This window comes from Cupressus sempervirens, chromosome 10 (assembly GCF_028749045.1).
Source record: "Cupressus sempervirens isolate cs-2001-9-10 chromosome 10, ASM2874904v1, whole genome shotgun sequence".
NCBI lineage: Eukaryota > Viridiplantae > Streptophyta > Pinopsida > Cupressales > Cupressaceae > Cupressus > Cupressus sempervirens.
Genome location: NC_143127.1, coordinates 9,091,937 through 9,117,204, shown reverse-complemented (window position 1 = coordinate 9,117,204; position 25,268 = coordinate 9,091,937). Strand labels below are relative to the sequence as shown.

General features: G+C 33.6%; 1 protein-coding gene across 4 annotated transcripts; it reads right to left on the bottom strand.

The window, feature by feature from the left end:
• Nucleotides 1-3: 3 nt before the first annotated feature.
• LOC149532299 (barley B recombinant-like protein D) lies at nucleotides 4-4,174 on the bottom strand. 4 transcript variants are annotated; one of them, XM_089804253.1, is made up of 3 exons: nucleotides 3,834-4,174; nucleotides 1,174-1,275; nucleotides 4-1,083 (listed from the first exon to the last, which is right to left on the bottom strand). In XM_089804253.1, the coding sequence occupies exons 2-3, from the start codon at nucleotides 1,184-1,186 to the stop codon at nucleotides 245-247; spliced, it is 852 nt and encodes a 283-aa protein (XP_089660379.1). In that variant the 5' UTR covers nucleotides 1,187-1,275; nucleotides 3,834-4,174; the 3' UTR covers nucleotides 4-244. The 4 variants fall into 4 exon arrangements, with proteins under 4 accessions (XP_089660379.1, XP_089660380.1, XP_089660377.1 ...); XM_089804254.1 differs by lacking the exon at nucleotides 3,834-4,174 and adding an exon at nucleotides 3,513-3,530; XM_089804251.1 differs by having other exon boundaries at nucleotides 4-1,275; nucleotides 3,834-4,171.
• Nucleotides 4,175-25,268: the final 21,094 nt, after the last annotated feature.

Genomic DNA, 25,268 nt, shown 5'->3' with positions numbered 1-25,268 from the left:
CAGTTGAAACCAGAAGCAATATTACTATTATCATGGACTGTGAAAATTGAATGGTGTTAAGGGATTCATCAACCAATTCCATGTTCTATTTATCAAAACATAGTACAATTTCCATATTTATCCTGACAAAATTTCCCCTAATACTGTACAGCGCTGTTGATGAAAGAAGACAGGTGAACACCTAATGGGTATGAACAATTTGTGAAGACGAAGAAATAAATCCGATCCCTGTAATTGATTCCATCTACCTGATAGTAACAAACTTGTTTGTACCATGCTTTGCCCAATGACTTTTCAAATCAATCGGATAATGCAAATTATGACCTTCAGATCCGAGCCTTTCTAATAATTTCTTGAAGGCACCACCACTCATTTTCCTTCCAGCAACACGTGCACCTCGCCGCTTGGGATTCATTGGGAGAGGATACAGTGATATATTTGTAGTGCAACAGGCTGACTGCCAACCACCATTCCCCCACCTGTAACACTGTTGAGGCATACCCGTGCAAGAACAAACAGGAATAGGCATTGTAGAAATATCATAAACAATTCCATTAATAACAACATCTAGATTCTTCTGCTCGTTCTTGCATGTGATCTCCCCATTTAAACCTTCCTCAGATTGAGTCCCCTGTCTTCTCAGCTTTTTGGGCTTTTGACTTTTAGTTTCACAACTGTCATATTTTCTCTTCAAATGGCTTTCTTTCTCACCCTCCCTTGCTATGAACTCGTGCTTAATCATCTTCTGAGGCTCTTCAGATGATAAAGACTCTAGAGATTGAGGAAACAACACATTAACAGGTCGTGCAGTTTGATATTCCCTCGGTAACAATGAAGGATTATCTGCAATTACTTGCAAAATCTTTGCACTTGCTAAAGATCCACACGAGAGGCTCTTCTGTCCATTCCAACTACCCTCTCTTGCATAGTCCAGAGCAGCAACTGCTGCATCACGTTCAAAAAATGCACAGGTCCGATCTGCGTAAGCTGCATCCCTTTGCATGATTGCACTTTCCCTTTCAGAGTATGCAGCTTTCTTCTCTGCAAATGCAGAATCCCTCTCAAGGATAGCTGCATCACGCTCTGCAAGGACAGACATGAATTTCAATCCGGGATGATCCTTTAAGTTTACAGATTTTTCAAGAGTATCCCAATGTTGGATGTCCAGTCTACCTTCATCATCCATGTATGCAAGGCTGTCAAATCCCTCACCTCACCTTGGAGGCCTAAGTTGTCGACTTTAACTTGAACATTTCATAAGCTCAACACTTTGATCTGAAAAACAAAGGTTCTGAAGTAAGTATGATCACAGTAATTACCAATACAAGATTTTACAATGATTAACCATTATCTGAAAACTCAGTTGAAGTTGCAAGAAACTGACGTACAAGGAGGACCATGGATACTAGACTGGTTAAAAATCCAAAATTATTATCAAAAGGAAAATAATGAGGCAAGTCCTAAATATAAAACCACTAACTGCTATCAATTTATATGGATGTAAAAATAGAACATTACATTAGGGTTGACCCCATGGTGTAACAGTGAAAAAGTGGAAGTCTTAATGGTGGCACAGAGGTTCAAATCCCGTGAAGAACAGAAAGAGAAGAAAAGAAGAAGAGAAGGAGAAGGACGAGGATGTAAAGGAGGACACATGGCAGGAGGATATGTAAGAGTGAGAATTTAATGTCAGGAGAACGGTTGAGTGTCTAAAATTCCTTGCACTGCACTGATCAAAAAAAAAATACAACATAACATTTAAAAACAGAATAACAGGCCCATTATGGTGGCCTACTTCTCTAAGTTGCAACCACATCTCGGTAATGGACAATCTACGTTAGCTTTAAAAGTTGAATAATCCAGTTATTTCAGTTTCACACTGCAATTATCATGACAAATTCAGAATTCTTATAAATTAGTGATCCATGTACTCCCGAGATATTTTTCAAAAGAAGTTTTTTAAGAGGATTGCAATATTTTGTCAAGAACGTCAGCTAATCGGCTCTATTTCTGTTACCAAAATCCAGTTAAATGATATATTTTAATTTGTAGGAGATAAATCTAGAACCCTAGCTATTAAATTCTTTTAGCATATAGGTGCCTGAGATGTATCATATCATGGTACCTGAGGTGTGAATTCACAAGACTTTGTCAATTTCAACTTGAGTTAGTGTCAGTCTAGCTGATCTAAAACTGTAATATAGACCACTTCAGCTAATGGCAGGTAAAGTAAGGTAAGTAAATTCATGAACATGTTACATCCTGTACAAAGCAATCATGCTGTTACTGTGCTAGGATTAAGTTTGGCTAATGTGAATGGTACTTACTCTCTTTTCAATAATTCAGAAAACATATTTAAAGTCATGAATTGCTTTGTTCTGAACAAAGCAATCGTGCTTGTTACCATGTTAGGATTAAGTTTGGCTAATGTCACTAGCACTTGCTCTGTGCTCAAATCATTCAAAAATCATGTAGAAATCTACTCAAAAAAACTTGTGGCCATGAGCATCTCACCATGACGTGACAGGAAAATGATGAATCAGCTGGCTACATGGTGCAAAGTCCTATCCTTCCTAGCTGTTGGTAGCCAAGATGATAAAACTATCTTGCAATTTCCCATGGCCTGAATTCCGGTGTTATTATACTCGAATCATTTGGTAGCAGAAAGTCAACCATGATGCTACTCTACTACATTTTTTAATAACTTCTAAAAAAACATTTCTTACTTAATAAGAAAAAGCTTGTGTCCTCCATTGTGATTTAATCTTCTAAAAGTTAACTAAGCTAAGAGCTTCACCAAGTCCAGATACTAATCTATGCAATGCAGCCTTAAGCCTGCGAATTTCACCCAATTTATCTAGAGGTTTACACATTACTCATTGATCTTTCAAACATTTAATTTTTTTAATACTAAATTCACCCAATTTACATTAGCACAGCACTGACTGATCTATCAAGCATCTGTATAAAAAAAATTCATTGTTTTTTATGACAATATCCCTTTAAATTGCTCACTCTGTTGCTTCATATTGACCCATTGCCAGTGAAAGCATCTAATTACATTTTCATAAGCTCCCTAAAAAAAATGAACTGGTAAACTAGCAAGTCTCAAGTTGGCGAAGAACTCAGTTCGTCGTCTTTTTCTTCTCTTTCAGAACTTGACGTTCAGGACGCATATCTCAGCTGATTTAACTTGCAGGGCTAAATGATACTTTACCATTCACTATGGTAGTAGTTATAATTTGAGCTTAAGAAAAGATGGAAACACATTCACAGCCGGATTATCATAAAATCAACAAGCTCAGCGGATCGAAAACGTGGTTTTGTCAACGAAACCCCAATCAAAGTCTTAAAGCATTAGGGTAAGCATATGGACTTGATCAAAAAAATGCCCTCCAAAATGGAGAACATCCCCAATTCACAAAATCTCAAAAGAAGTTTAACCTCACACCTCTACATTCAAAATAAAACCTACGCACACAGACGGAGCGAGTTCGGGGAATAGGGTATACCTGTTCTACTTCAGTTAGAAGCATTAAAACAAGTTTGCAAGCACCCATTTTATAAATCCATGCTTCTATACAAGCGAAAACCCATCAAGCCAAACATCGTACATATGAAGGAGGTATTGAGGGTAAAGCCAGTGCAACATATATAATAGGTGGGTGCGCGGGAAAAATCCAGAGAACAATCCAGGGCAGAAGAATCCGTCTGGTGCATTCAATATGCACACAGATTGTGTGCATAAAACGAGGTGAAAAGAAAAAATGGCATAGACCAAAAAAGGGAGAAGAATAACAAAATTAACAGAGAGAGAAAGAGAAATAACTTACAGTGAAAAATCTGTTTGAAAAAATCCAACTTTCCTCGGACCTTACTATTCCTTAGGTAGTTGGGAAAGTTTTGTGGCTGCAAGAAGAATAGAAGAAGAAGATTTCGCAGAATAAATGGGGTGAAATGAAAAGGCGCCTGAACCGAAGTAAAATATTTGTTCTTCTGCTTTTAATCGCATGGACGGAGCTGAGTGGGGGTCAAGTCAAGAAGATGCTCACTGTGCCACCTGTCCCTCCATATCACTTCCTCCTAGATACGCACAATTCTTCCTTCTTATATAGAGAGGTGTTTATGTTTGTGTTTGTGTTTGTGTTGAGGATTAAAGTCAAATGCTGTGATTTTCAGATTGCTGCACAGCCAAGTCGGTCATTTAATTAAGTCAGGAACACCTCAAAAGCCCGGGTCAAACCTGCATATTACCATAACTACCGTACGAGACTTTGGAACTTATGGAGAATTTATCTCCTTATCTTACAATTGATTCTTATGCTTCCACTCTTTTCAACCCTAGGCCCATGCTCCTCAGTGAGTTGATGGTATCTCGACCATTGTTTTCCCAATCTAGTTAGTAATTTATTAGGGCTCTCTCCTCTATATATATATATATATATATATGAAACTTTTTAAATATTAACTATATATATATATATGAAACTTTTTAAATATGTTAATATTGTAGTTTTGAAATTTATTAGTAATAGTAAATATAAGATTTTTTTTTTAATTCTATTAATACTAATTTGAATTGAAGAAATTTTAATTACATCTATCAAATCAATAGTTTCACGGACTAAGAATTGCATCTTAACACATCTTATAGTGCTTGATGTTATTACAAATCCTTCTCAAGAAGTAAAATCTTGATGTTATTACAAATCCTTCTCAAGAAGTAAAATCTTGCTTCCTTAAAAAGTTGGTTGTCCTAATATTGACCACAAACAGAGGCAAAATGAAGTTTCAACTATCCCTTTGGTAAAGAAAATGCACATTCTCTCTTCCCAAACTCTACTTCTATTTTTTCATACTTACAAAGATAATTATGGATAGAAAAATTCAAGAAAAATGAAATTGAGATTTTGAGCAATGCAATCATTTTTATTAATTATGTTGAATTTTTTTAATTCTAAATATTTTCATTTATGCATCTTAATATGTAACTTTTTCATTATAAATGATGATTAACTAATCAAATTGTTATTTAACCAATTCCTAAAATATTTGATTTTATTTAAATAATAATATATTGATGTACTAATACTTGTGAATGGATCTGGTGAGGTTTATCTCACTCTCTCCCTTGTCATGCATGTCAGTTGGGGAAAAACTTAAGCTAGGTGGTGGAAATGCTATAGTGATGGGCTTCTAAAGTCGATTCAGGCCCTTTAGGTGTAGGTTTTATCATTAGAAATGAAATAGGTGACCTCGTTGCTCTTTGAGGTAAAAGGTTGTTAGAAATAGGTATTACTAAGAGGGGGGTGAATCAATAATTTACAAACTTTAGTCGCCAACTGAATATTATTTACTACTTTGAACCATACATAAGAAAGTAAACAAGTAATGTTGAACAATAACAGTCATACATAAAGATAACTCATAACACCATATTTTGTTAACTAGGGAAACCCTGGCCAAAGGAAAACCTCGGTGGGGATGATACCCACTAGATAATATACTGATATATATATATGTTCCTTATTAGAGGATGGACCCTGTTAGGAGTCAATGAGCAAATTCAGTATAGAGAGTTCCTGTAAGGAGATTCCAACCATGTTAGGAGTTGTAGTGTAGTAGATGCAAGATGAGCCCACTACCCAAACATGCACTTCCAATTACAAGAAGAACTCACTGCCCAAACAAGTAATTACTCCTCTGGTATAGAGGTGTTGTTACTTCTTTCTTGACTGATCTCTAACCTCAGCTAGATCTCGAATCACAAAATCAGGTTCTCAAAAACTTTACATATCATTTATCACAATACAATTGCTCAACACAACATATCACTACACAATTGAATTCGTAAGATGTCCTTTGCATAAATACCATGCCTTTTCACAAATTGTTGCTAGGTTGGTTAAGACCATAATATACTTTTCCAACCTAGAGTAAACATTTAGGATGGAAGCCCTAGTTAGTCAAGTAATTATTTTGTAAATAAAATAATTCCTTTCCTTTAATTATGTTGTTTTGTTTCACTGGTAAAACATGAATACCTCTTTTCTGTACAATTCGTACTGATATCTGAGGTTATACACGTCATCATAAACATGTATACTATCTCCATCTAACTTTGCTAATTATAATATGACGTTAGTAACAAGTTACATACAAAACAATACACTATTGTAAACCAATTTCATACTTAGACAATTTTCTGAGTACCAAAAGCTAAGTTTCTTTATTTCCCAGGTTTTCTACAAGCATGTACATCATGTGTTTCCATAAATGACAACAATTATAGATCTTCATTAGCCAATTATCAACAAAGGCTTCAAAATGGCACCAACAATGTAGCAGAAGGAAAAGTTGCCTTGTTCACAATAAGAGCTTCAAAAAAACTTGGGGTGTCCAAACTACATGTGGAAGGAGATTCTCTTATCATCATCAATGATATAATCGAGGGCTCTATGGAGGCTTGGGACCTTCAAAACTACATCAATAGTATTTATCAAGAGTTATCCACATTAGACGATTTCAAAATAACCCACATCAAAAGAAATGGCAACTTTGAAGCAAATCAAATGTCTAATTTGGGCACTAAATCTTAAAATGTCTGAAGTTATTATTAAGGATTTCAAAAATGTAATCTTACAAGAGGTTTTTGAACCAAATCCCTAGACTTAACCTTGAAAAAGACACATTCAAAATGCTCTTAAATGTGCTTGAAGTGATGTAAGTTTCGTGTGATGTGTGTCACATTCAAAATTCAATATTTTGATGGGATGGGCTTTTGTGAGTACCTAAATTACCAACTTGAGGCATAACTTGTAGCTTCTCCCAAACCAAAATCCCTATCATTCTGGGCCTTTGAGCATGTAGAAGAGTGTCCAAAATGGAGATCTATTTTGCTCTCACATGTGATAAACAATAAGCCCCTTTTCATGATGTGGTTGGGAAGGAAACAATAGAATCAAATGTTTGAATTCAAGCATCGAAGGCTTACATATGTGGTTGAGCTGCTACTAGGAAAAAAAATCATGATGGACAATCAACATCATACCAACATCGATGTCTACTCAATGATTATGGCATGGGCCTTGCAGTTTGAGGAATCCAAAGATAGAGTTTGGATTATGATACAACAACTTGTTCCTTCTCCTACCTTGATAGGCATAGAAGAGATCTTTTCCATCTCAATTCCAAGACAGGGACTTCTCTTAGGGGAAAAGGAAATCAGGATTGAAAAAATTTGAGACATCGAGATCACGCATTTTGTGTAGTGCTTTATAGAAAGCAAAAAACATCAAAGATTCAAGAAAACCATAAATGGATGGTACACCCTCAAATTATTGATCATGGAACACATAATTGACAAGGACATTGAGGCCATGAAAGCTAGGTTTGGTTGGACACCAATGGATGAAGCATACATAGAGGCACATTTGAAAGCATCGGATATAGATCAACAAGAAAATTTGGAAGACAAAACATGGTCAAAATACAAGTTGAATGTTATGTTGGATAAGAAAATTGAGGGTTTCATCCCTCCAGCCTTATCATGATGCTATGAACTCATGGTCATCCCTTAAGTGGGTTTTTGGCTTGTTGTTGATTTTTTTATTGTTAGTTTAGAAACTTGAAGTTGCTCGTTTATTTGGGCTTTCAACAAAGATAAACAACTCTGAAAGGTAATATTTTTATAATATCCACTTTGTTTCTTCCTTTCCCTCTTCCCCAAAGCTTTTCTCATGCCCTCCCTATTTTGAAGGAGATTTGAATCAATCTGGTTTGGGGTGGTGTTTGTTCCCTGTTGTTGGATGTGTTGGGATACTCAAGTTTTTTTAGAAGATTTTGGTGAGGAACCTTGGTTAGTTTTTGTTGTTGGTGAAAATCCAGGATGGTTTGGATGCACAAGTTTATGCAGGATAGTAATGGTTTTTGTTTTATGTCTTCCTTGTTTACTTTTAGCATTGGTATTTAAGGAATGTTAAGGAAATGTACTAGTGTTTTTCCTAAATATGTCAAAGGTACAAGTGATGTTTTGGCATGATAGTTTGTGGTTTTTTTTTGGATCTACTTGAAAATGTATTTTAAAATTTGTATCAAATACTCGTGAAGGTCTAATCTGGAAAGTCTTTATTGTACTCAACTTTACTTTATTAATAAAATACAAACAATCATTACCAAGAAAAATGTGTGTGTGTGTGTGTGTGTGTGTGTGTGTGTGTGTGTGTGTGTGTGTGTGTGTGTGTGTGTGTGTGTGTGTGTGTGTGTGTGTGTGTGTGTGTGTGTGTGTATTGGTGTAATAATATATGACTTTCCTTTTTAAAAATTCTTCACGTTCTTCTTCAATATAAATATTGTTCCTTATATCTTTTATCTTTTAGTTAAGTGTGTTATTTATAAGCATTTATTTTGTTCAAGGGATTGGAGATTTTGAAAATGCCAAAATATTGAGAGAAGGAGTGGATGAATTAATATTCACTTCAACTCAAATAATTATGTTTGCAACTTAAACATCAAATCGATCTTGCTAGAAAGAAAAAATGGAAACAAAAGCATCCATCACATTAGTGCACATTACGACATCAATTTTCATGTGGAAAACCCAATATGGGAAACATAGTGAGAAATCTCATAATATGTGAAGAAGTATTACAAAATTGTTATAGGGTTGCAACCCAAGAAAGAAATAATTCCTTGAAGTAATAATTTATAGCGATGTCAAAAACCCCTATTTAACATTTTTTACAAGAAATATAACTTGAACTATTATAATGATGCATATGTTCTATCTAGATTTATAGTTTCATGTTTCACACTTTTTTCAAACTCGGACACATCTCAAATGATATGATCTATGTATACATGAAATACCTAATATGTTGGGAGCACGTGTAAACAAGCAAACATTAATAGCATGTGCATATATAAAACATTGAAATCTAAATAACTACTAACTACTTGAGTTTCACTACTAGTGCAACCAATGATAAAAGTTCCACGCAACCTCAAAGCAGCTCAATCAAGGGCACCCTAAGAAGCCTTGTTGATTTGCTCAATATTGAGGGATGTGGATATGCTCTCCTCAAACACAATGATTGAATCCCAAGACAATACAAATGTGAATGAACCTATGCTAAATGAGCGAGGAATACTTCAAGAGGAGACTATGGAAGAAGCCATTCTTGAGAGCATTCAAGGATATGGAGATGGATGTAATGTAAATAAACTAATCAATGCAAATCTATGATGAGAATGCAAGAACAATGAAAGGAATTAAACAACTACCAAAGGGTTAGCAAAATCTCTAAAAGCTCTAAAGTGAAACTAGCATGATAACAATGCAATGGAGGGAGATGAAAGAGATAAGGGCTCTATTTATAGGCTTAAGGGAGGCCTTGAGGAGGTGGCATCTATGTGGCATCCACATAGGTGCCACAAGGAAGACACATGGGCTAAAGGACAAGACATGAAAAAAGTCCAAAAAGAGCCTTTTTGGTTGAGAGGCTCAAGGTGTGCTCACGCATGTGTGAGCAACCTTGGGGAAAGGAGTGGGGAACAATGGTATAAGAGTACCTTTTGGATAGTTTAATGAAAGGAGATTCCTTGGGCTTTGAGTTACTCACACATATGTGAGCAACCACTTAGGGGCTAAAATGTGCTTAAAAGGGAGCTTAGGATAATAAAGTGGGTTTAGCAAGTGGGTAGGCTTAAAAGGATGAGAGTGGCGGGTGGTAGACTAAGTTTTAGGTAGGATTGGGATTAAACTAAATAGGATTTAATTTAATCATGGATTTAGAGCATTTAATAAAGTGGAGGGAATTAAATAAATTAGAATTCATTTAAAAGGGGGATTTTATGGAGCACTTGTGCAGTAAATAAATTTAACACATTAGGGGGATGTATTTAAATTAAATTTAAATACCTTACGAAAGTGAACCTATTTAATTAAATAAGTATAAGAATATTAAAAATATAATTAATTAGTAAATAATCAATTATAGTGTCAAGGGAAATATTAAATTAATTAATATAGCATTTGGGATGATTTTAAGTGTCTACATTTTTTCCCTCTTTAATGTAGTGTCAGGATGATATTGTATCAAAGAAAAGAAAATATAGTTTGCCCCGGGGAGGAGAGAGTCCTAAGAGTCGTGTCGTAGCAATGACAAGGGAGAAGGGTGCCCCCTTGAGAAAATGGGATGAAAAAGGCACGTATTTTGCCCAATTTTCTCGAAAAGGCACAAGAAGGGGGGAAAAGGGCTAAAAGATTAATTTGCATGATTTATAAGGTAGACAGGAATGAATGGGACAATGATCACTTGCCCCAAAAACATGGATAATGAATCTAAATGCATCCTAACTACAAGATACTGAGGGATTCAATTTTGTTCATATGGGAGAGCACACCCTAGTTTGATTTTGCAAAAGGGGTTATGCATTAGGTGCTATAGTAGCATAGATGACAAGGTTCCTTTGTGTGGACTAGACTCAAACACAATAGAGACTCTAGGAACATAGATGTAAATTTCATAGTTATGGTGGAAAGAATGACATATTCGCACTAGAGAGGTCTAGGCACACCCAAGGTCTTGTCAAGGATCTTGGTGGAAAGTATGCTAACCGATTGTCCTAGTGAGCAACACATAAGCATAACTAGAAACTGACATAGATGTGCTAAAGAATCAGGAAAATAGATCATACTATAAATGCCACATATAGTCAATTTAAGTCATTCAAGCATCACCAAGGTATTAATGATTGAGACAAACTTAAGGAGGCAACTACTGACACACAAAAATGAAATCAACAAAAAGACCTCTTGACCAAGTTAGTCATTTAGTCCATAGTTCTTGCCATGAACTTGATTGTGATGGGGAAATTTGATATGCCAACTTAGGAAGGAATCATCCCGAAGGGAAAAGACTGATCATTTGATTGAATGTTGTTGAAATGTTTGTGATTGGTTCACTAGCAATTACGGTGAAAGGAACAAGGTTCTCAAATCATTTAATCTCAGTGTGATTTTGTGTAAGGCATATTTGTAAATACTATTTTTATAAGCTCAGTTTCATGGGATGAAGCTCAGTGTCATGAGAAGAGATGATAAACAAAATAATTTGGACAAGATGGTGGATGAAGGAAGAACTTGATTGAATTAGCATAATGATTGATAAGCTTGGATTAGTAGAAATATATAGTTGCATAGGATGGAAATTGATTTGTACACTAGTAGAATTTTGGTAAATAAATGACTACGTGACTAAAACTTTTAGTTACAAGACTAAAGTTTTTGGTCGCATGACTAAAAATGATCAAATTCTATTAATGCTTTAAACAATTTATAAGTATAAGTGACTAAATAAATGGCTAATTTGGTCATTAGGTAAAATTACAAGCTTAGACAAAGATAAGTGACTAAATAATTAGTGAATAATAACTAGTCACCCAAAAAATGATTAAATGAATGATCAATGAATTTTTGTATCATATTAATAAAGTCTTTAACTTTTTTTATAACTTTTAATAATACTCGCTAATTGAGTTTTTATCTTATCAATACATCATTAGCAGTTAACTTCCTCTAGTGTCCTCTCATCTAATATTCAACTAGAAATAAACTAAAAATCACCCTAATTTGCACTCAAACTCTTCAAAATCCATCTATAAACTTCTAAAGAAAATAAAAACATGCACTCAAAAGAAAACTCAAGTCTATCGCTACATATCAAAAAGACTAATCATCAATTTAGTATTTTATGATCTCAACATATAATTGTTATTAATCACATTAATGTCATACAATAATGTGTATGATTTAAATTATATTTATTCTAGAGGCATTTACTATTTGGGGAGGAGGAGCTGTATTTTAGAATCTAATAGTCCAAATTGTTTTAAAACCAATGTACTATAAAATTGTCACGAGTCTCAATCTTTTTCCATATATTTTATTATATGTTATATCTTGAATGATATTTTTAGTGTTTCTTTATTCTTTTTCTTTACCCACCATTTTAATTTCATCAAATCTTTTTTTTAGCTATGACCATTTAGATTTCGACAAAAGCCCAATAAGTTTCTATTTGCATACTCTCTTTAACTACATTTACATTCTCTATTTAATAAAACTAATTGATTTAGGATATTCAGTAGAAATATAATATTTAAATAAATATTTAGAAATTAAGCAAGAAGTTTGATATTTTTAATATTTTTTTGTTATTTTGAGATAAGTTTAGAATATAATTATTACACGAATCATATTTTAATTTATATGAACAAAGACATTTTATTAAAAAAAGGTATCCATTTTAAATATTAATAAAAGAAAGTAAAAAGAGAAGAAAGTCCTTACAACTAAATTTCTTAATATGTCTTAGGATATTTAGTTTAATTAATATATTTTACAATGTTTAAAATAAATTTCATTTATTTTTTTCCTTCATTTCAATAATAATGTTTATATCAAATATATTTTAGCTAAAGAGCTAAATATAGAAGTTTTAAAGCATTGTAACTTTCCAAATTCACAATATGCACATCTATAATTCTCAAGGGTGATACAAATTTTCAAACTTCTATTGAGATTGATATGAAAAAAACTAGGGTTTGTGTTCACCACCATGTATTTTCTATTAGTGAAGAATTTTGTTAGATCATCACTTGTCTAAGAGAAAAATTAAAAACCCCTCTCAGCATATGTGAAAGAAACCAAAAACGCCTCTAAACCTATAATCTACTCCAAGAACACTCTAACTACATGCTCATATAAAATCCTCTATAAAGGAAACTATGTAAAATATGCTTATGAAGGAAATTGAATACAAGATATATGTAGAAAAAGTAACCACTTCCCTTATGCAAATTTAATCTAAGAATAAAACTCGTCAAAAATCTATATATTACAAGCAAATTTAAAATAAAATCCCCTAAAATTATTATATTTTCTTAATAATAAATATAGAAAATAAAAATTGTATTTGATATATTTAATATTAGACACAAATTATAAATTACAAAATATACTATATATATCAAAGATACAATTTTAATTTAAACTATATAGATAGATTATACTTGTAGTCTAAATTTAATAGATAATCAAATTATCTATAAGTGAATTCTTATCATTTTTATTTATTAGTTCATGGCAACATTAGTTAGTTCCTACAAGGATAATACTATTGCATTATTAGGTGTAATTAGTTTCAAAATTCTGACCAATCACCTTTAAGATTTTTTTAAGCTTATCAATTTATACTATAGTATGAAAAATTAATGTATTTATAAAAAAATTAAAATGCTATTTATGGATATTCCCATTGGCCCAAAAGGAAAGGAGGGAAAAATAATTTTGAAAACTTAAATTCTAGTAAGTTCTTATCTAATAATTTATACTAAAACAAAATATTGTTAATGAATTATCAATTTATACTATAGTATGAAAAATTTATGTATTTATAAAAAAAATTAAAATGTTATTTATCGATATTCCCATTGGCCAAAAGGAAAGGAGGAAAAAATAATTTCAAAAACTTCAATTCTAGTAAATTTCTATCTAATAATTTATACTGAAACAAAATATTGTTAATGATTGCTCATTAAATGCCATAAATGATATAGGTGAAGATGTTAGTAGAATTTTAAAAGGTTGCATTCAAAAAATCTATTTCTAATTTAGCTTGTGAATTCTAGCATATGCATCATGTTTCTAGTTGCCAACTTTAGTTTCAATTGACGGTTTCTAGATAGAGACTTGAGAAAAAGGTAGAGAAGCAGGTATTTTCTAGCCTTGATTTCGGACAACCATTTCTTATTGAAGCATTTTTGTCAAATCCCATCATTCTTTTATTTTTTTTTTTCTCAAAATCACCCAAGCTTCTGTTTTGTCTGGCTTCAGGTTTTGTTCATATTATATCCAAGCAGAGTTATTTAGACTGTTGAAGTGTGTTGGTGCATATATTCCTTTCAATTTAACAATTTTTTTGCTAAGAGTGCAGAGACAGAGGTCTTATTAAAAGGTTTTTAACTTCCCTTTTTCACTATGGCAACTTTTTTTTTCTTCCCTCTGTCAAGATTTTCAAGCTTCTAGATCATTTTTTGCTAAGATTGGCGTTAGAACTGTTCACTCGTTTCAAGAGCTTCTAGATCAAATTTTGCATAAATTGGTGCTAGAACAATTCGCTCATTTCATGGTTGATTTCATAAGATTTCTCTATTTAGAAACAACATTTTTTACTTGGACACTATCTTAGTGTACCACTGATTTTTAATATTTTTAGGGCATCATGAGGGTTTCCAATGTTATTTTGCTTTATGTTTGATTTATCATAAACTTTGAAACTCTGAGAGCCACTTAAGTAGATCTTGCAAATTCAACCATAAACACCCTAAAGCGACCAATCAAATCTAATTAGGAAACAACCACTGTATACACATTCTTTTGCTCCGCCTCCTCTCCCAACACCACCGTATTGGCACTAGCTAATAATTTCACCCCTATAACCACAAACTCTTCTCCCTAATGTGAAAGAGCCCTTGGATTAGCTTCCTAATGCCAACAATGTCAAGATCCCTTGACTTCCAATGTCCCTCAAACCAAGTGGAATGCACGTCATTCAAAGGAACCACACCGCATTGTGCAATACCATGAGCAAAGTTTTGGAGGCAAGCGTCGCTACCATGTCCAAACTGGTTGTAGTACATGACCACCAGTTTCAATTGACTTGCATTGGCATAAATGGCTAGGAAAACCCCTTCATTATTGCCACATTCTTATATCCACCCAAGAAACTACCAAAAGTTTGCAAAGATAGGAAAGCCCTAAGACCCACAGGAGCATCTAATGCTGATATTGCACATTGTTTTATGGCGTCACATTGATATTGGAGTGTTTGAATCTGGGAAATATTTCAACTATTCATCCCGGGTACCCTTCACACAAAGTCTTATCCTGGTTGTGTGCAAATGTTAAATTATAAATCCTTGTGTTTAGGTGTATTGATCCCATCACATACGATTATAGACACCCGATGTTTTATTTTCTGTGGTCAACCCCTACATATTATTTCTTCTACAAAATCTACCAATGGAGTAGAACAATTTTATTTCCTGTCCATGTTCATTTAACAATAGTTGTTTTAAAATAATTTGTTGACATGCCTCTTCTTTCTTTGGTGTTTTATGTTTTATATTTCTGGTTATAATGGGTTTACAAGAATTGAAGCTTGAATCAATGCCTACTTCCGGCCTCTGAAATTAGTAATTATATTGGATAAGCCCTACCTAGCCTCTGGGATGCTAATGGTTATGAAATCATTATGATTTTCTTTCCATTTTGAACTAGAGAAGATATGTGAGAAAACTTATAAGGATTTAGTTTTAGCTTTCTAGCCAAATGATGGATCGATTGATTATCATTGCTCTATTTTTGTCACCATTCCCTATCATCAATTGGATACATATGACAGTGCAATCAAATATTAGAAATCAAAATGGACTGCTATTTTCCTTCCAATGTAGTCACACAACACATTATTTCTAGGACAATAACATCCAAAGCATTAAATTATATGTTTATACTATTAGAGTATATTACTAATAGGCCCATATTTTCTTCTTTAATGACATAACTTTTAATAGCAAAAATAGTTTAGTTTTGAGCCAAAAAGACATTATTGTTGCCGAATGAGGAAACAATAGCAAAAAAACTATTCTAGGCATAGATTTTGAAGGGTAGAAATAGAAGTACATAGTTTGACAAGCCTAGCACATTTTATGAGTTGGCGTGCTAAAATTTTGAAACATTTATTCTAAGACTAAACACCATTATGAGCTATCATTAAACATGCTAGCAACACATACAACCACACCACCAAGCATTTAACAACTTTGTCAATTAATATAACTATAATATTGGTTCTATTAATCATCTCAATTACATTAGGATTATCTTAAAATCAACATCATTATAATTATATTTATTCACATTTCAATACATGTTCAATTCATGTTCATTATTTCTCTTTTATATCACAGGCAATTCTAGCTCTAAAAAGAGTTCCTCCAATTATACGATGCACAATAAAAGAGATTCTAAGGTATGCTTTATTTTTAAAAAAATTGCCACCAATAGCATACCTCTTTCAGATTGCATTACTCTTCAATAAATGCATTTAATGTTAAACTATTTCTTTTTACTTCTCATACATACAATCTGACAACAAAAGCATGTTATGCAGGTTGTTCCACAATATATACCAATAAATACTCCTCCGTGGGTAGTATAAAAATCACTCTCCAACTGTTTGGCCACAGATTCCAACATAATCTTTGGTTAATGAGTCGTGTGTTAAGATCTTCAAGATATTGTTCTAATGCATTGTACAATTAATATAAGGAAGGACTCCCAATAGTAGGAACATGCTCCAGCAAATATGCATCAAACAATTTTTTAACCTCAATGTTCTTCTTTATGTCCACTTGTTAGATTTTATTGTGCTTATGTTTCTACCAAGTTGTCGTTATGCTATCCCAAATCAGCATTTTGTAGCATTCATTCAAACAATCCCATTTCCCAATCTACGAGAAATACTAACATGGCAGGAACTACGACACTCTGTGTCCCTTATTTCGATTAACTAAGTTATTTTGGTTTTATAAATAAAACAAACTTTACAAAAGCTTTATGAAAATGAAATATGCGGGAATCCATTTTAAACCATCCTTCAAAAATTTGGAGTTTAGTAATTTTATGGTTTATTGCCCTAGTTTCAAAAGACATTTCATCTTGTATAATTTTCTATGAAACATCTGGAGAGGTACCCAAGCATCTAGGGTTTGATGAGAAATCGATAGTTCTGGAGATTCTAAGACACTATGCATTGATTTTGAGGAGAAAAAAATTCTTCTTTGCAAGGTATGCAACTCTACCATGACCTTTTTGGGTCTTTTGTGACTTTAAATTTTGCAAATAAAAAGAAGGCTTTGCTAGCACTAAGTATAGCAATTTTCTATACATTATTTGTGACAAAGAGGGCTAATTTTATGTACTCTGGTAGTGAACAACATCCTTATAATTCATTTTATGTACTCTAGCGATGAACAACATCCTTTACATCTTGTACATATCCTCTACTAGAGGTTATTTCTCCCAATGAGCTTTATGGGTGTTTTGATAATTCATTGTGCTCCAAGCTCCTTACTTGCACATTGGGACCACAGGAATTTAGTATCCTTAATGATGTTGCTTTCAAAGATTATAGATATTCCTTAATGGCTCCTTGCCAAGAGCATTTTTCTCTGCTTCACTTGCCTTCCCATTCATACTAATCTTTGTCAAGGGTTTCAAAAATATTCGTCCATTAGTGATGTGTAAGTTGCAGAGTCTAAAATTAAACAGTTTCATCTTGTAACTTCTAATATACTTCTGATTTTTTTGGTTTGTAAATCTAGTGAATTAAAGTGTTGTAGGTAATATATGTTGGAAATTATTGCAGCAAGGAAGATATTAGCACATATGTAAAACCTAGGATTCATTGCCAAATATCTCTAGCACAAAAATGTATGAGGAGACATACTTTTAACCACAATGTCAGCCATGTCATATAATCCTCATTCTTCTTTGTATCCTTATTCTAATAGGCTTCTCCATAAATCAGTTGTGGACATGCAAGCCTAGCAACAACAACAACTTTACTGAGAACCCAATATTATTGTGGGCTTGGATAGTTCTACTAGCTCTTTTACTAATAAAATGTGACTCCCTCAATATTATTAAAAAATTCAATAATTTTTTGCCCTGGTATTTATGACACTATGGATTCAACATGCACCAGTCTATGACCTTATTCTCTAAAAGTATCTGAAACTTCCAATGACTGAACATCTAAAAGATTATGCAAGTTGTCTCAACCACTTGTACACACACACACACACACACCCTTTATGAAGATCTCAAACCTTTATTGTCTGGTCGTAAGGAGCACTTATAGATTTTCTATTTGATAATTTGTTGTCATCTGTAGCAAAAACCTTATCCAAATGGCTTGTTAACATATGAGCAATACGACTAGACTATGCATCCCATCGATACGATTTGTGATCACTACTAGCTCCTAGGGTAAATTTATAATCACCAGACACCAAGATCCAAAATAAAACCAAGGAAACCATGTAATATACTTATCAAGGAACTCAAATTTATATCCCAAATTTTAACTAGCATATCTTGCCCACCAATGATTAACTGACCACTTTTGTTTTCAAAAAGAAAAGAATGACAACCACCTTCATGGGTATGAACAACATGTCTTTTAGGAGATGGTATACTTGACTCTATATATTCCTCTAGTCTTGACTCACTTTTCTGCACAATTCCATCCACTTGCTTCTGTGTTGATTCTTGTACCTTACTAGCTTTAAAACAATTCATCATATCTTCATACATCACATTGGCCTAGAAATAACACAAGTAATTAAAAAATTGAACCAAAAGAATAATAGTACTTGGGCCACACAAGAATACATTCCTAATACATTTTAGACCTGAATCTCAAATCCACATTCGTATCTGAATTCAAACCAACAACTGAGAAAGTAATAAATATGTAACTTTGATTTAGCATGCAAAAGTAAATTATATTTTCGTAAACCAATCTACTCTCACATCTTAACTATTATTTACTATCATTTTTAGTACATCAATTTAATGAGCCAAAAGTACATTAATTTGTTGCAGAAATTCTTCCCAATCATTTTTAAGTGACTAATTAATATTGGAAAAGAGGTTAGAATTCAATCTACAAAAGTAAAAAATTCAAAATTATTTAATTATAGAGATAGAAGGAATTCATCAAATAACTCAAGAAAAATTATTGTTCAAGCACACCTTATTCTATGAGTCATATTTGAGGCTTGAATATTTGAGCATATTCTAATAGGACACTAGAAAAGAGTCTAGTTTTACACCTATGGATTATGTTTCATAAAACATTACCAAATTTTTATGGCTAAAGGATGTTCGTACCATATCAAATATGGGAAGAACATCATGGGTAATATAAAAGAAGAATCATTATATAATTTGAAAGGTGTGAGAGTGAAAGAGTCATGTTTATCATTACCTATATTTGTTGTAAAGGTGAGCAATGCCAAGTTAGACAATCTATGTGTGACATTTTTTTGTTAGTTTTTATGCTTCAAGTTTTGATGAGATGAATAAGTCTGTCCAGCTCATATTGAAGAAGTACACAAAAAATTGTAGGGGTTTTAGTTTCAGTTTCCCCAATACACATGTATGCAAAATGTGGAAGCATTAATAAAGCAAATTTTGACAAAATGGCTTAATAAAATGTGATCTTTTAAAATATCATGCTTGCATGAAATGCACAAGTGTTTAGTAAAAAAATTATAGAAACTTTGGTGTGCGATTGATATTTCAAAGAGATGTGACTATATACATATATGCACATACATATACACCAAGGTATGTTTGCTAGTTTTAAATTCAATCTTGTAATTCCAATTCCAAAATTAGAAACAAGAAAAGTGATTTCAACCTTCAACAGTGGTGACATGATCTATGGAAAAATTTATTTAGCTATAGAAACTAGTAATGATGATTCACCAGAATTAATTAATGATTTACTAGCTGTGACCAGCATTAAATATGACCCAATTCAGTAGAGTGAAGCAATTGTAGATGAGAAAATGTTTTCTATAAAAGTTCCAGTAGCTAAAATGCAAGACATTACAATAAATGCAAAGGAAACTATCAGTGAGATTCCTAAACACTCGAACCCCCGGACAACCGAGGCCTAACGGTCCTAGTTGTATTAGGGGCTACAGCCCCCAAACCCTCGCTCAAGGCCCGACCCGACCTTGAACCCTACCGAGGAATTATGGAGTATGTATAGTACTTCCCTGATCAATCACCACAATCTAACAAAATCTAGTTGGTGTCAAGTGAAGACAGTTAGTATGTGCCAAGCACCAATAAAGACCCAGTGGATGCTAAGCACCCCAGTGTTGGTCGAGCATTAGAACATAGTGTTTGTTGAGAAAATAGAGTGTTATTGCCTAGTGTCAATAACATGTGTTAGATCAAAGATTTAACGAGTTTGAGCCAACAAAGATGATTTCTTGAATTGTGTGAAGCATGTGAAAGATTACTATGATGAGCTAGTAGCATAGAATTCAAGATAGACCATTTTGAGGCTAATTCAAAGAGAATTATAGAGAAAGTTTCTAGAAGGGCTAAAATGGAAAAGTGGGTTGATTCATTGAATCTTACCTAACCCTAGAATGGACGATTGTGGTTAAGCGACAGAATATCTAAATTCTCTATTTATAGAGATAGTAGGCCATAAGCAACAGTTGTCATGTGCAAGAGCTTAAGGAAGATAAGAAGTCTAGAGTGTTGCTTCAAATGGTGGCCGAATAGAAGAGTATGCAATTGACACACAAATCAAGAAGGCTTAAGAGGATAAATGCTTGAAGGGTGAACAAGTTGTTAGTGATAAAGAGGATGAATGCCAAGCATAATGGAGGACTAAATGTGAGATCTGTAATTTGCAAGTGAGTTGTTATAGTTATCAGATCAAGTCCTACTGTTACTCTCTAACAATTGTATCAGTTTGGATAAATCCTTTGGATTAAGGTTGACTTAATAGTCATTAGTAAATCCTTTAATAGGGTGACATTCTAATGGAATGTTCTAAAGTCCTCTAACAAGGCTCACTTCTAATAGGGTGATTGAAATCCTTTAACCAGGTCACATTTAACAGTGTGCATTGTAACCTTTAACAAGGTTGGCTCCTCACATAGCTCACTTCAAAAGAGTGAAAATTTGTAGCATGTTACTAGTGGTTTTTCCCAAATTGGGTTTTTACGTAAAATCCTTGTGTCAGAATGTGTGATTGATTTTGTGGTTTTGCATGTTTACATTTCTGCAAAGTTATTTTGACATAGGACAACAATATGCATATGTTTAAGATATTGAATGGTTAATGCATTCATAAGGATAAGTTGCAGTACTGAAAAGTTTTATTCATACATTTGGACCTTGGATAATTGATTCACCCCCCCCCCCTCTCGGTTATTCTAGAGTATTCCAACAATATCTTCATTATTTTTCATAGTAAGATCGTTTCTAGATTACATGCAACAATTTATTTTCATGAGGTATGGTATAATACTTGAATCTTATTAATACTTTTATTAGAGTAGAGCTTAGATAAATTTCCAATGATTTCCCAACATTTGGTATCAAAGCTTCAAGAGATTCCATGATTTGCATGTTTTGCATGTGTGTACGTGAGTTATACATACTTGCATGCACATACACATGGGAGATTCATGGTGTTTTAGTTCTAGGTATTCCTTTGTTGTAAATTTTAAGTTAACAAGATTATGGGAATTTGTTAGGAAGAATTGTAGATTGTTGGATGGTTTGTGGACTACAATAGATATTCTATGAACTCTAATATTGTTTTACAGACCAATGCAAGTGGAAGTTATGGTACCTCAAATGAATATTGTCAAAGAGATATATTGTAAACTTATGATACTCATAGGTCTTTCTCTTGGAGTTAGCGATGTGTTTTCTTATTGCATAGTAGTAATTTGATTCTTCAATTTGATTAAATGTTACTCTCATTTGGATAGTGGTTATTGTTGTCACAAAAGTTTGCACCCTTGTCCAAAGTTTTTACCTAAGGACAACCTTGTGAAACATGGAAACGAGCTCCAAGTTGTGGGACTTTAACTATGAGGTTGAGTCTCTGGAGAAAGTTGACTTCCTTTACTATCAGGGTGCACCTAGCTACTCTTGGAGAGGAAAAGGGAGAGGGGATGCATGAAAGCAAATCTACCTATTCTAACCTAAGGGGTGATGCATGAAAATAGAGTGTTCAAACCAAACTCCACTCATATATACACACTCAAACCATCATGACACCAAAAGATATACACATCCAGACTTGTTTTAATCTAACAATCACATGCATATCAGAAAACCCAAACAAATGACAAAAGGAAGAAGAGAATTCACTTATATATCATTCATAGGCCAAAAGGAGATACAGTCATGCAAGATTGCAGATATCCACAATACACTAATGAGAGGCAAATAGGTCTTGCACAATACATCAATGGCTAGAGGAGATAAATTAGATTGTCATATAAGTTCAAAGGCAAAGGGAATTTACAGTGAACTTGCAGAGCAATATCAGAGAAAACAGAGAAGAGTCGACCCCTAACAAAATTTTCAAAAACTACCTTTATAGCTCAGGCATAACTGAGATATTTTCTGCCCTAAACCAAGCTCAACCACCACCATTTAAGATTGCGGAGGACAATCATGCAAATCTGGAGAAAATTTGATCTTGGCACAGATTCAAATATAATAAAATCCAATCTTTTACCAAAACATAGCCCTTAGAAGAAAGAACGACGCCATTTAAGTCACTCTAACCAACTAGATGGATAAAATAGAGGTGGTATAGTGTTTTCCTTCGTTCACTGGGCACAACATTCATTGGAAAGTGGTTGGAATCGATCATGAAGATCAAATCGTGCAAGAAACCCTATCTTTCTTGTTTCTGGCTCGACAAATCAGCAAAGTCAAAAAGTCAACTGAATTCTACAACCAAGATGGGCCACATGGGCCAATAATCTTATTTCCTTTTGCCACTGCAGCAAAGTCTTCATGTGGCTGACTATATCACTTACTAACTGCGTCAACTTTCCAACTTAACTGCGATATTACATAACAGTTAGCTTTAATTGTGACTACCTTTCTAGGCCTACCAGGACACATGGCAAGACCTCGCTATGTCGCTATAGCTAAAGGTCGATCATTTTCCCATAGCGACAAAGCAAGAGGCATCGATCTTCCTCCATCTGATAGCTTCGGAGGTACACCAACCTGTCAGTGCACCAACCAATAGAAACATGACCCCTTGCTAACCTGTCTGACACTGACCCACCAAACTGAACATACCCACCTGTCACATGGCAACTCGTCGCTTTGTCACTATAACTAAAGATCGAGCAACTTCTGAAAGTGACAAAGCGACCACCCTTGATCTATTTGCATCGGGCGGTAAAAGGTAGAACATGAAAAATATAGCCCATGACCTTGACATGTTAGAGGCTCGGCCAATGAAAATCCCACCGTATGCCAACGTGCTCTGACAACTCGTCCACCTTGTCTACGGCAACCTACTAAAGAAACTGGACCCACATGCCACGCATTGCGATGTCGCTATGTCGCATGAAATAACTCCCTCACATCTTTGCATAGTGACATAATGATGACTGCCAATGATGGAAGATCTGACGATGGGGAAGTTGCGTGTGTCTGAAAAGATAACTTAGGAAAAAATAGCAAATACAATAAGTTTTTATTTTTGTTTATTTTCATATTTCCATTAGCATTTAAATATTTAACAGTGGGAAGTGATCGTTGGGTGGGCTTAGACGTTTAAATTCAATTTTTGGTAGGAGGCAAATATGATTAACAGTTATGTTCCTTTTCCATGTGCTCACATGTAGTGAAAGGGTGTGCATGTTGGTTTTGTACATTTTGTCCCCTAGTCACATGTGTAAAGATTTTTTATTAGGACTATAATATGAATTGCTTACATTGGATTTGTGGTATCAACACTTAGTTGCCCGAAAGCACTAAATGAATAGTTATTGGTTCCTTGAGAATTATGTAGATGGTTATAGAGAGGAAAAATACTATTGTTAGTTTCCTTACAATTGTCATCTTCTAAAGAATTGGAGGATTTCCTACACAAAATAGCGAACCACTTGTTTTATCTTTACCTATTCGATATATTTAAAGTAACAAAATTCTTGAGCTATTCCTCAATAACAACTCTCATTATGTTCAAGGAAACTAATGTAAACTCATTCATAATTAGTTGCAAAAATTTAAGTTCTTAATATTGCAATCAATAGTCATAGATTATATTAGCAACAATGTTCTACTTTTTTCACATATTTTAGTGAACTATATATCTTTGCAGAAAAACAATAAGAAGGTTAAAAATAGAGAGTGAAATTTTTTTTTCAAAAGATTTTTTTAGTTCTTGTTTTCTTAATGAGAGGAATTGGGGTTAGGCCTTTACCTTAGAGGTTAGCTCTTAGTTATAGGGCAAAGCCATAACTTCTTGTGCAATGTATAATGGACCTCATAACATACAAGTTTACATACAATTAAGATGTAGGAACCTTTAAAACCAATACAACAAATAGAGATTTTAGTTTTTTTTCAAAATAGTTATGATTGTTCAATGAAAAGAATTTTTTTTAGTGAAAAAGTTAATTCAGGATTAGTTGGAGAGGAATCTAAGATTAACACAAGAATTGAAACTTAGCTCTTACTTATAAGAAGAGTCTTCCCCAATAATCTCTTCTGCAACATATAATAAACTTCACACCATACAATTATTTTTTGCTCGTTAATATTGACATCAGTGGTAGTAACACACCCACCTTATATCCCCATGTGCGAAGACCATCCTATGGACGAATTGCCCTAACTTTCCATTTGACAAATTGCCTTATCTCTCCACTCATCAACCGCCTTATGTCTCTTAAACACCTATCCACCCTATTCCTTCGCGATTAACCTTATTTCTACCTCTATGAGCAACTGAGCTTCCTCATATCTCGTGTCAGATGCACCAAGTCACCTTGTATCTCCAACGGGTAGCATCCAATCACCACCATCAATGGAATGACGAAACACCTCTCATTAGTGCCTTGGTTTGAATGTAGACTTGTTAACATTTTTGATGTCCAACATCCTTCGACATGTGTAAGTTAGACAATGAATTATCGAAGAAGGAGCTTCTATCTTGAAAGCAATAGGCCAAAAAAGAGACCAGAACTTATAACACCCTATTTATAAGACTAACGACTTAACTGTCAAAATATGAGATGGACCCACACCATACAATTATTATAAAACAAAGTAAGTAAGAAATATTATTAAAAAATAAATATAGAAGTATTATTCACAGCAAAATTTAGTAGTTATTAAAAAGAATTGTATAATAATAATTTCCTAGTAGACTACTTTTCGAAATATTCTATTATATAAACGAAGTTAATAGCTGAGTGTGTTTTTTGGGCGAGCTTTTCACACCGTATACTTATAATATAATACACAATAACTAGTATTATTCACACCAAAATTTCCTAGATTTTAAAAAGAATCGTACATAATAAAAATGATTTCTTGACTAGACCATAGAATA

Coding starts and splice junctions, on each gene's coding strand:
- LOC149532299 (XM_089804251.1), bottom strand. CDS start 1,186: ATGGATGATGAAGGTAGACTGGACATCCAACATTGGGATACTCTTGAA.